At 34.6% G+C, this 12,648-nt stretch overlaps 1 protein-coding gene across 3 annotated transcripts in view; it reads right to left on the reverse strand.

The window, feature by feature from the left end:
* The window catches only part of LOC150102528 (osmosensitive cation channel TMEM63C-like), a 491,876-nt gene that overhangs the window by 9,515 nt on the left and 469,713 nt on the right, over positions 1-12,648 (reverse strand). For 2 of the 3 annotated variants that reach the window (XM_090398766.1, XM_090398765.1), the window contains exon 23: positions 7,122-7,294. In XM_090398766.1, coding sequence (XP_090254892.1) covers positions 7,122-7,294 — 173 coding nt within the window. Of the gene's footprint in view, positions 1-6,549; positions 7,295-12,648 lie in introns of those variants that run through there. The other variant, XM_090398767.1, reaches the window with a different exon arrangement.

Below are 12,648 nucleotides of genomic sequence, written 5' to 3' on the forward strand. Positions count from 1 at the left end.
ATAGATATTTATAAGACAAATTAAATAGTTCAATGTATAAAGAATATGAATTTTATACAAAATAAACAGTGAGATACAGAAAATTAAAGAGGAATACTGAAATTACTAGTCAAAAGAATTAGAATATGATTTTTATGGTACTTAAAAAATAATCTGGAGAAAAATATAAACTTAAAAGTAGATATTTTCAAAATCATAAAAAAAGCTGGGAAAATAAGATACAGAATGAACTATTAAATTATGGAGGGGAAACAACTAGCAAAAGAACTGATATTCTAAATACAGCATTTAAAAAAAGAAAAATACCAAATGACTGGCAAAAGATGACTCCAATCTTCAAAAAATGACAGAACAAATCCTAAGAAATATAGAGAAATAAATCTGCTTTGTATAACATTAAAATTATACACAAAAATAATTCAAAATATAATAAATACTTTGATTAAATTATCTGATGTGCCAATATACAGCCTCTCCAAGTCAAGTCAACCCCATTTTCTTGTGTAGCTTGTTACCACCAAAGGAGCTCTAGAAAGTTCAGTGAGCATTCTTTGGCTGTAAAATGATACCTTCCTAATTGGAGGCAATGAAGATCATTTATTACCTACTAGGTGGTAAAGGATCTTCATTGCCTGGTGAAACATCATCACCTTGCTTACTGTAGGCCCGAAGTGGTTGTTACTATGTTTGGTGTCCAGAACAGGGTTCCAATTTTCTGTTTCCTTCCACACCCCTTTTTTTCCAAAAATCCACCTATCAAGGGTATTCCAAACAAACTGTGGAGATTCAGAACATCCTTCATCTTACACAGACTGAACATCAGATAGTGTACAAGACCAAACCAGATGAAAATGCATTCAGGAGGCTTCCTGATAAATTGGTGCATAATTTTGCTGCCATTTACACAGCCACACGTATCGATATGTGAGAGGCACTGTAGAAGCTATGATATGGCATAGATATTGGATGCTTTTTGTGTGGGTGATAGTTAGAATTACAGTTGATGTAACTAAAACTATGCATCTAATTATCTGTTGTAGCAGATAATTAGATGCATAGTGTTTCTACCCAGTTTGCCTGTTGTAGCAGGTTGAATAATTCAAATTTATGAGATGAAAAACCTGCCACCTTTGTGTGAAAATGTAACTCACATTCAGATGAAAAGCACCTTTAAGAGGATTAATTACATTCTAGACTGAATTCAAACATAGGTCTTTCCAAATAATTTACATTACTGGGAGATTGTAATCGTGAGCTACACAGCTATTCTTTTCAGTTTTGCCTTTAAGAGTTTAAATTTGTTGCTTCTCTAATCAGGAAAATGAGATTTAACTGATCCTTCTATTCATTGTTTTGAAGGCATCTATTATGTATGAAGGCAGCACTAATATCCTAATAAATACAAATCTTTGTGAAAATATAGTACACTGTTTATCTTCATTAGTGACATTGGAGAGAGAGAGGGAGGGGAGCCAGGGAAGTCATGAACTTCACATGGAAATTTTAGATAATCTTTTTTGGCTTTCAGCATTTTTTTAAAACAGTTTAAGTTAATTTCAGTTTATAAAAGTTAAGTCTAGACTTCTGCTGAAGACTAGTTCAGATTCATAAATCTAAAACACCCCAGATACAAATAACTAATTTTAGGCCACTAATGGACTGGTGATGTGCATATAGCCTCCAGAACAAGTCAACTCCACTATCTCATGATATGGTCTGTTTCCACAAATGGAGCTCTGGAAAGGTGAATATTGCTGCTTTATAAGCCAAACTTTTCTACAAGGAAGAAATGTGAAAGAGACCTTTAGGTAATAGATGATTTTCATTTCACCCTGTTTACTAGTGGCATGAAGTGGCTATTGCCATATTTTGTCTCCATAGTTGCCTCTGGTTTTTGTTTTCCCCCTCTTGGCAGATGGCCTTGCTACATATGCAGAACACAACATAACTAGGGAACCAGCACAGCAGTAGAATAATTCCATAGTGTGATATAGTACACAAGACCAAACTTAATGTGTCAGGAAGTTTCTTGGCCAACTGGCAAATAATCTTGTACTCCTTATTCTGTCCAGTTATGCCTGGAGGGAATTCTAGCATAGCAGTATGCAGGAGACTGTCAAAGCAATGCTTGAACTGGAATTTGGTCACTCATGTGGGAGTCACGTCCATAAGTCTTTCATCCCTGACGTACGTCCCTGCTCTATAACTTTCTAATAACACCAACCATGAAAGACACCATAATTATTAAGTGACGTTACACTCAAAAATATAAAAAATAAAATAAAATAAAATAAAAAAAATTCCCATATCTAACACAAAATATACAAAAATACATAAAAACTGCCTAAACAAACAACAGATTTCTATGCAAAAAATATTTTACATTTCTGTGGCTTCAGTACAAACATTAGTGACATTTACTAATTAATGGCAGATATGCATTATTGAACTTCAAATGAAGTTTGCCTCAACCATACTAATTAAATTCTGATTTATCTTTCATATAAATGGCAGAGCATATGCATTTGTAAGATCTGGCATTCTTGTGTCAAAGATTACTAAAACTAAAGTCCCTCTTTAGTTTACTCTAGCTGAAGATCTCTTTGCCCAACTCTATGCCGTCCTCTGATGCCTTTACCTGTTCTCCCAATTCTGATGACTATGCTGATCTTTATGATTATCCATCTTGGAAAGTTGATTTCTTACAGATTACATACAAACAGTAATATCTTTCTTGGAGACTTCAATATTCATAATTCAAACTGTTATTTCCTTCTCTAATTTTCAGATCAAACTAGAACAGAAGCTGAACTATTTGCTATTAGTATCTAGCACAAATTGCTTACCTACCTACAAAAATGCCAGATAATTCTAATCATTCTTCTGGCATCTTGGACTTTTCCTTAACCAGCTGTCCCTCCAAATACCACTGTTAGCTTCTCCTTAGCTAGTCTGGCCATAACCTTGTCACGTTTCATCTTCTACAGATTGAACTTCTAGCTTGTGTTCATTGGCATGACAACAGTGCCAATTTATATTACCTCTGGGATTTCTATGCTTCTTTTCCAAGGTCTGATTACTATTTCCACTTTCCTAATCCAGCTCTGGTCAGATATATGAAATAACCCTAGCTGGAATAAGGACTTCATTTCCCACTGCAGTGTTTCCCAAAGTGTGCCAAAGTAGCCCAAGACAAAAATTTAGCATATCTCCCATAGTTGAAATCAAAAACACTAACTTCACAGAGTTATAGAAAGTTTATTCACTTACTTATGTAATCAAGTAAATAAATTATAATAGACAAGAAATTACAGTCTTCTTTTAATCCTATACACAAGTGTAAAAAACAAAACTTGCATGTGAAGATACTTTGCATGGATATAGGATTAAAGCAAGAATATAATTTCTTGCCTATTATTAACACCAGACCTCCATGAAGTCAAAAGACTCATTGTGGTAGACACACACTGTTACTCACAAAGCCCATCAAACCATGCTTTAAACTGATTCAATGTATCTGCATTCACCAAAATGTCAAGCAATGCATTCCACTCCAGGCAAAGAACCCGCTCCTTATGTAGCTTCCATGGATGTCCTCTTGTTCTCTTGAAATTCTATTATCATTTACTAAGTTCCATACTTAGCATATACTTCAGTCTGCACCACTTATAAAATATCAACAAATCCAAGACATAATTTGTAAGCACCAAATATAAAACCCTTGCCTACTACTCAAATGGTAGTTGTGCCTTCTTAGTCCTCACTAGGGTTACCAGGTGCAAATTTTGTCCTTCATTGTTTTCATATCCAGATGGACCATGATAATGTCACCTAAAGAGAAGGCATACCTCTTGGTATCAATTGTTTTCTCCAGTTCTCACAGAAGGCAAAAGGCAAATCTCCTGCTATACCATGAACTGTTCATGGTACAGCAGGAGGAGATTGATTTTTCCCAGAACATCAGGAAAATCTTCCATTCTTGTCCAGATAGTATCCCTCTAATTGGGCTTAAAATTTGTATGCCTAAACTAACATCCATTCTGCTATACAAGCTGTTGTACTCATCTGACAGCTATTCAACATCACTGAAGCAAGCCTTTATCCAGCTTATCAGTGTAAGGGGGGGGGATAAAAGTCAGCAATCAAACCTGTTCCCATTACCCCCCATAGGAGGAAGTTATTAACATCCAACTTCGCTAACTGAACCTCACCAATTAATTTGTGATTGCCAATATGGATTCTGAATGCTCTGTCATTCCACAGCTGATCTCCTAGCCAGCGTTTCCTGCCTTTGAACATAAGCTATTGAAAATTTGAGAAGTTCGTGTAATGGTTCTTGATATTTCCAATGCATTTGAGTCTGGCAAGAGGTTTTCTTACCAAGCTACCATTTTGTGGTCCCCCCCCATCCTGCAATTGGTTTTCCAGTTTCCTCTCTGGTTGTTCACTCATGGTCAATGGTTTCTTATCAAACTTTTCTGTTAATGCTGGGGTACCCTGTAGCTCTATGTATTCACCTATGACCCTCTCTCACTAATCAAAAATCCAGTCAATAGTTGTATTATGCCCCACTCCTCTTCTTTAACCATTGCCTTAAATACCGATCTCCTTACCATTCTCAAATGAGAAAAGACAATGCTACTAAAATTCAATGTTATCAAAACACAATCTTGTCTTATTTCTTAAGAAGAAAGATCTCACAATATTATGATCTCCAGTCAAGATGAGTTTGTCTTGTGCTGAGTTTCACATTTAAAAATCTAGACACATCACATCCATTAGCTGCCTCAACTTCCAAAAAACTTGAATGTTTTTCAATAGAATAGAATGCCGTTTTCCTGCACAGCTCTTTATAAATCCCAAATCTGCCCAACCTCACAATACTGCTTTCACATTTGGGGTGGTGCACACCCAAATTCTCATTAAGGATGCTCGATTGTGTCCAGAAGCTGCCTAATTAATGATCCCTCTCTCACAGACTCAACTGCTTTTTCATGGACACCATATTTGCACTTTTTTTTTTTTTAATAATGTTTTCATTTACACTGCTCCATGGAACTGGCCACCACCATTTCTCCATTTTCTTCTAATCATAGAACATTAACACAGCATCTAGTCAACTTTCATACACAGTTCAGCTCCAAATTTCTCATCCTCTTCTTTCACTTCATCAACTTCTCTTTGGAACAGTCTTCCTCAAACGATTGTTTGAACAAAACTTTCAGCTGTTCAAGAAATTTACAGATTCCTTAATCACTTGGCCAGACATGGAGCTCTTGCGAGACAGTTTTAGGTTGCCTTGTGTGGGATTGCTATATATATATATATATATATATATATATATATATATCTCTATATATATATAAACCTCTATATATATATATATATATATATATATATAGAGGTTGCCTTGTGTGGGATTGCTTGCTATATATATATATATAGAGAGAGAGAGAGAGATTGTGTTACAGGAATTAAAGGAAACAAGAGAATGCACATCCAAGTTAATATTCACTTTGTGGAACACAGACATTGCAAAGATTTTAGTAATGCAAAGGAATACTTTACCGAATATGAAGAAAGAGTTATGTATAATGCCTTGTCCTCCTGAATTACATAATGATGAGGAAATCTATTTGCAGAGACAGATACCATATGTTAAAATCTGTTGTGGAACCTCAACTATGAAGATGGGCTAACAGAATATGATTAGCAATGTGTGTATATATATATATATACACACATTGTGTGTATATATAGTGTGTGTGTGTATATATATATATATACACATATACACACACATATATATACTATATATACATACAGAGTTAGGTATTAGAGTGTATCGATAAAGGATGGCAAGTACTCAGAGTGAATGAATTTAAGGTGTGGTATGGTACTGTATGATAGATATTATAGCAATTAGGTGTGGAGCTCTTGGTCTACTCCATGGAATCCAGTTATTGTCATATTGCTTTGAATTATTTATATTTAATATATTTCATGATATCTGTTATGAATGTATCCAGTTTTTATTTTAAATGCAAAAGCATAATGCAGAATAACATTAGCTCTGCAACCACAAAACATTTATGACCCTCACTATGTCGCCTCAGTATCCCTAACTTCAAATACCTCATTCATTACCTGTTTAAAATGCAAATGATTCTTCATAGGCAGGTGAAGTAATACTGTCAGGCAGAAGTCCTAATACACATCCTTCGGAGACCATATTTTTTACATAGTACAATATCAAGGGCAATGTGTTGAGGAGGGTTGTAAAAAAGGTTTCATGATTACAAGGTTGCAGAATGACCACTGTTATTTTGCTTTATGTTTTTGCATTTAATGTAAAATTATATATTTTACTAAGAAAGAAGTATGACACCTGCTTATAAATGGACAACTCTTAGTAAAATAATACAGGTGAAGGTTTCTCTGGATTTTTCCCATAAAACATTTCTTTCCTTCTCATAAAAGAATGTGATACTGATAAAAATCTTGAATGTGCTCTTTTATACATATATTATTAAAATAGCACACACTATGTACTTATGTGTACAATAGATTTGTTCAATCATTTTTATTTAACATTTTCTTACAGATTTTGAATTAATGAAGTTTCACTGAAAATATACATTTATATAAATAAAAAGAATGTTACTAATAGTAACTGGAGATAGATCTCTATACAGGTTCTTTATTTTATACAACGTTTATTATAACAAAATAAATTATGATATAAAAAAAGGAGACAACTTTTCATAGAAATAAATAAGTTGTTCAGGTGATAATATCACAATGCATTTAAAAAAAAAACAAACAAACAGAAAAGCTGATTGACTACTAACTAATGTAGTATAGTAATTTTGATAAAGCAGACTAGAAAAATAAGTGATAGTTTGTAACTGGCACGGATAATTTAGTCCTTTTAATATCATTTTTTTTTGAAAAAGCCATGATCAATTAAATTGCCAGAATACTAGAAAATAAGAAGGGAAAAAAACCAATAATTAAAAAAAAAAGGGAAAAAATCATGCAAGTAACTAGTGCCAGAAAACAGCTGACATTTTGTGTGCCAAGCCAAGAAATGCGATGTGCTATACTGCAAAATTTAATACCGCTGGTATGGTTCATCTAGTTGATTATAGTCAGCACTAGGTAATGCTACATCTTCTGTATCAGGAGTTGCTGTAACACTATCTTCACTAGTCCCATAAGTACGCCCATGAGCATTTGTTGTATATACATCTCCCCTTGAAGAACGGCGTTTCAGAACAACAGGAATAAAAGGCTGCAAAAAAAAAATAAAAATTCAAAATGAATACATAAATGTATTTTTAATATAAAAATCTCAAGTAATTCACAGCTAAAACAGAAATACCAATTTTTAGCCATACAATTTTAAAGTAGTATGAAGGGATCAAGCTATTGAGCTGTTGATTTTCCTACTATTGCAGAAGTGTCTGGGGGGTTGCATTCTTACATCACCATCCTCAACATTAATGACTTTCCCTTACAGACTTCAAATTCAAATTATTGCATCTGACTTTGACTATAACAAATATGACCATGTTGCCACCAAGTGGTGAGAGTGATCATATGGGCTTGACCTGGGATAAATGTGTGGGATTTTCAGTTAAGACAGGGTATATGTGGAATTACCAGGCTGGTAGGTATGACAAGCTTAGGAGATTGCTTGGATCATTGCCATGGCATGTAACACTGCAAGGGTTGATAGTGCTTGAGGGAGGTAATGGCTAACTGCATACCTAGAGTCAGGAGAATAAATGAAGTGGGAGTTAAATGGATGAATAATACCATTAAGATTGAGCTGCAAAAAAAGAAACAATTCTGGAGGGAATTTAAGGAGAAAGGTGATCTGCAGGCACACGAACAGTACAAGGCACAGGCTAGAAGGGTAACTAGTGTGGTAAGAAAAACAAAATCAGATTATTAAAAGAAGTTAGCAATGCAGGCTAAAGAGAATCCCAAAAGTTCTTTCAATATGCTGCAGTAAAAGAAAAAATGTATACAGCAGAATGATTTTAAGGAATGCCTATGGTAGGGAGTTAACTGAATCAGTTGAAATAGTAGAATTACTAAGCGAACACTTTGCAAGAATATATCATCCAGGTGGTGATACTGCAGGAATGAGATGAATGAAATGGAAGTGAATAGTACATTACAGAACCTTAATGTGAATATATCTGCGGGATTGGATGGTATACCAGTTCAAGTCTTACATGAAACGGCAAAGGAATAGTCAGTGCCCATGACCATATTGTTTAATTTAAGTCTCAGCTCTGGGTTAGTCCCAAGGGGGGTGGAAAGAGGGGGAAAATAATTCCATTGAATAAAGGAGGCTCCAAGACTGCTGTTGCAAATTACCGAACGATCAGCATATCAGGAGTCATTGTCAAGGTATTGGATATTGGAAAAGTTGGTCAAAAGCAAAATACAGGAATGGATAGATGGAAATGGGATACTGTATTGGGGAGGGTAACATGGTTTTGTGAAGGGTAGGTCATGCCTCAGTAACTTGCTCACATTTTATAATAATAGTGAAGGCTGAAGTAGATAAGGATAATGATTGACAGTAATACTGCTGGACTTTGCTAAGCCTTTGACAGGATACCACATGGAATTCTAATCAGTATACTACAGCGCAATGGGATGATATATCAGAGAGTTTATTCAGGAGTAGAGTCCAAAAGAAGGCCTGTGACTAGTGATGTACAGCAGGGTTCTGTTCTTGAACCACTGCTATTTAATTTATTCATTAATGATATAGGAAAGGATCAGTTATTTGCTGAAGATGCAAAGTTAGGTAGAGCAATAGTGAATACACGTGATGTCAAAATTTTGCTTTGGATAAATTGGCAGACTGGGCTAAGGAGAATGGATGTCAGTTTAATGTGGCAAAGTGTAAGTTATGCATTTTGGGTGAAAAGATTATCACCAGTATACCAAATTGGTGGAACCATACTCCAGGAAATTGATGAAGCCAGAGACTGGACTGTTGGTGGATAGGAAGTTGAAGTTTACAGGGAACATAGCAAAAGTGGCTAAATCAGCTCATCAGATCACTTGGTTACTGAAGAATACTTTGATGAGCAGAGACAAGCAGGTTATTGTTCCTCTTCATCGAGCCTTCATAAGATCCCCATCTTGACTACTGTGTGCAAATCTGGATTTCAGGGTGATGTGGAGAATGTAGAGAGGATCCAGAGGCGAGTGACCAAGATGGTAGCTGGTCTATGGAATGAACCTTATGAGAATTGGTTGATAGGCAGAAAAGGGGTGATATGATTGAGGCATTCAAATTACTGAGGGGTTTTTGCAAGATTAATTCAGAGGAAATTTTTCAGAAGAGGTCTGGTGGTGGGAGAACTAGGGGCCATCCATGGAAATTGAGCAAGGGTGTTAGAACTAGGTTTTTTTTACTTGGAGAGTGGTGAATGAGTGGAATAAGCTGCCAGAGTGTGTTGTGGGTGTGACTGTCAGTGAGTTCAAGGCAAAGTATGATAGATACTGTGCGAATGCTGAATAGTTCTTGACATGATGTTTAAGAACTCCTAGGAGTTGCCATAATAATAATCCCTTGGTGGAAAAGACATGGGTTTGAATCCCATCTAAGACATGAAGCACCTTATCATAGGCTTTTCACATGGAGGTGGTAGGGTTTTTCATTCTTCAGAACAAATAAAAGAAAAAACACAATATGCTAGCCTCAGCCATAAATCCAAAACAACAACTGTTCCCAAATGGTTATCATTCTAATCAGATCTGATATTGCAATCTCTACAAATTATGAAGAACAATAGTGCACACCCAAAAGCTAGTATCTAATTTAACATCTAGCTACTTTTTTGATATGCTGTTTTAACTATATTTCACTTTGATAAATAATAACATAATAACAAAAACTACATTTTTAGTTTTTGAATTATTCCACATTTATTGCATACAGTTTTTTCCTAGGTATGCTATTATATATATATATATATATTTTTTTTTTTTTTCAAGACCAACAAAACTCAAGCAAAAATTCTTGTTTCATTCCCATGATTTCTCAAATATTTGTCTTAAAGTGTCTCTCCCAAACACCATTTAAACCAGACTTATTTTTCAGTAAGTTATTCTGTACTTCATGCATAAATCTTTCTTGAGACATTCATTAGCAAAACTCTTCTATACTTTTCTTTTATTTTGAAAATATATCTGTACAACATGATCTAAAAAGTTTCTATCTGCAATGTTGAAATACACTCACATTGCATTTCTCATGGACTTTTTTTTTTTTTTGGTGTTGCTCTGATCAAATGACTGACAGAATTTAAAACAATAACTGCAGTGCTAAATTCTTACAGGAGACAAACAAGAAAACATAGGACCTAGACATAACTCTGAATTTAAAAGATAACAAAATGCCATTTGGAATTGGTCATAAGTACAGTTTCCTGCCAAATATGCTAGATAAATGATGCAACTGTAAACATTACTTGAAGGACCAGGTTCTTTTACAGCTGGTTCTTTTGCATATAAGGACCTTATATGCAAAACATATTTACATGAACAAGACAAATTTTCCCCTCCCCCTCAGAAATTACTGAATATGAATCTAGATGGATAGATATCAGAGTAGATTATAGAGGAATACATGCTAGACTAGTGTGGGTGGGCTAAGAGTCTTTTCTATGCATTTCATTTTATATATATATATATATATATATATATATATTTTTTTTTTTTTTTGTTTAGAGCAGAGTTTCTGGATTAAATATAGGGACTAAACATGACTTTTCAAGCCACTTCAGGCTTTCAGTAAGCAAATGTGGTCTCACATTCATTGATGAAATTCATCTATCACCTAAAGACAATTATGAACATCCGTGCCTGTTAGCAGAATTCAAACTTTCAACCTGCTGGTTGGAGAGCAGGTATGTTAACCAACTGACCAACCAAGCTGGTATTTAATTTGTACATTAATGATATAGAAAATATTCAGTTGTTTGCAAAACTGGGTAGAACAATACTTAATAAAGATGATGTAGATAGACTAACAGTATGGCTTTTGGTTTAATGTGGCAAAAAGATTACCAGATGTATTCTACATTTATGGAACGGAGCTGCAGGAAACTGACAAAGCAAAGAATTTGGGGATACCAGCAAACTGAGAAAATTCAGAAGGCATACTACAAAAGTGGGCTTATAGGGTTACCTAGTTACTGAAGAACACTCAGACTAGCAGAGATAAGTTATTATATTTCTGTTTATAAGATACTAATACAGTCCTATCTAGATTACTGTATGTAAATCTGGTCACCAGGACTTTTAGGATGAGAAATTGGTTATGTTAGGTACTCTTCACAATGTACTCTGGCAGCCTGTTCTAAGTGAAGTATGTCAGGTATTGTGTAAATGTTGTCTAGTGCTTGGTGAAATGTTTAGGGTATGTCTCCCTCAATCTATAGACTCCATGGAGATGTTCACATAACTATAATAATAAATATCTCATACAGAGATGGCATCATTCTGATTGAAGTTTGTGTCTTTATTTTCAGATGAATTATGGCTAGTGCAACCATACAGATATGTACCGACTTATACAAGATTATTTCATTTTATAATTTAAGTAATTTTTTCCTTTAATTCCCCTATATGGTATTTCTTCCTGCTATTTTTAAGATTATTCTAATTTGTTGGCCTGCTTGGCTGAGTGGTCAACAAATCTGAGCCTTACCACGTTCATGGAACAGTGTTCCATGAGTGTGGTAAGGCTTAAAAAAATTACTCCAACACTATAGTAGTAGTTCTCTTTAACTTTTTCACAAAGATTGTATAATCTTTAACATTAATTTCTGAATGATTTATCAGGAATGTTAAAACCTTTCGATATGTATTTTTCTTCTTGCCTAACTATCTATTTCTGTGAATAATTTCAAATGGTGAAGTTGTATGCAGAGATAGATGGAGGAATGTATCTATGTTTTTAGATTATGCCATTCAGTCTCTAATTTCATTCACAAATATATCAAATATCAAACATTTTTTTTACTCATTTTTTTTTCAATAGGATACTCATTTTTATTCTTCTGAAATTTAATGTTGGTCACAAGCTATTTCAGCTGCCTTGCAGATTCTTATATATCTTATCAGTATGATGCTCATTATCAACAGGGGAGTTTGTCTTTCACATATCTGGTATGATTAGAGATAATTTCATATCCATCATGTCTAATAACATTATAAGCTCTGCATTATTCCCCTACATTTATCTAAAACATCTGTAAGTTGGGTATTCAATTCTAACTCTCCAATTTAGTTATCAAACAATAACTAGTGTGACGCTTGCATCCTCTGCGCTAGGCCACCCAAAGATAGACTTATAGTTCAAGTCTAGTCGCCAACTGGAGGAACTTTTTTTAAGCCTTTCTTTGACCAGTTCCCAAGTTAGTCAATGTCACGTGTCTTTATTATGCCATATGCTAAATAAATAAATAAATCTGGCATGGGCAAGCAGGTTTTTTCTCCTGGAAACTTGGATTTTTCATCCCATAAACTCGAGAAAATCAACCATTGAAGCCACATTATTTCAGACAGTAATACATTGTGTTAGGGTACCAAGAGATGGCAGCACTTGTT

Source organism: Typopeltis vanoorti, chromosome 10 (assembly GCF_054136105.1).
Source record: "Typopeltis vanoorti isolate ZY-2024b chromosome 10, IOZ_Tvanoo_1.0, whole genome shotgun sequence".
NCBI classification, from domain to species: Eukaryota; Metazoa; Arthropoda; class Arachnida; order Uropygi; family Thelyphonidae; genus Typopeltis; species Typopeltis vanoorti.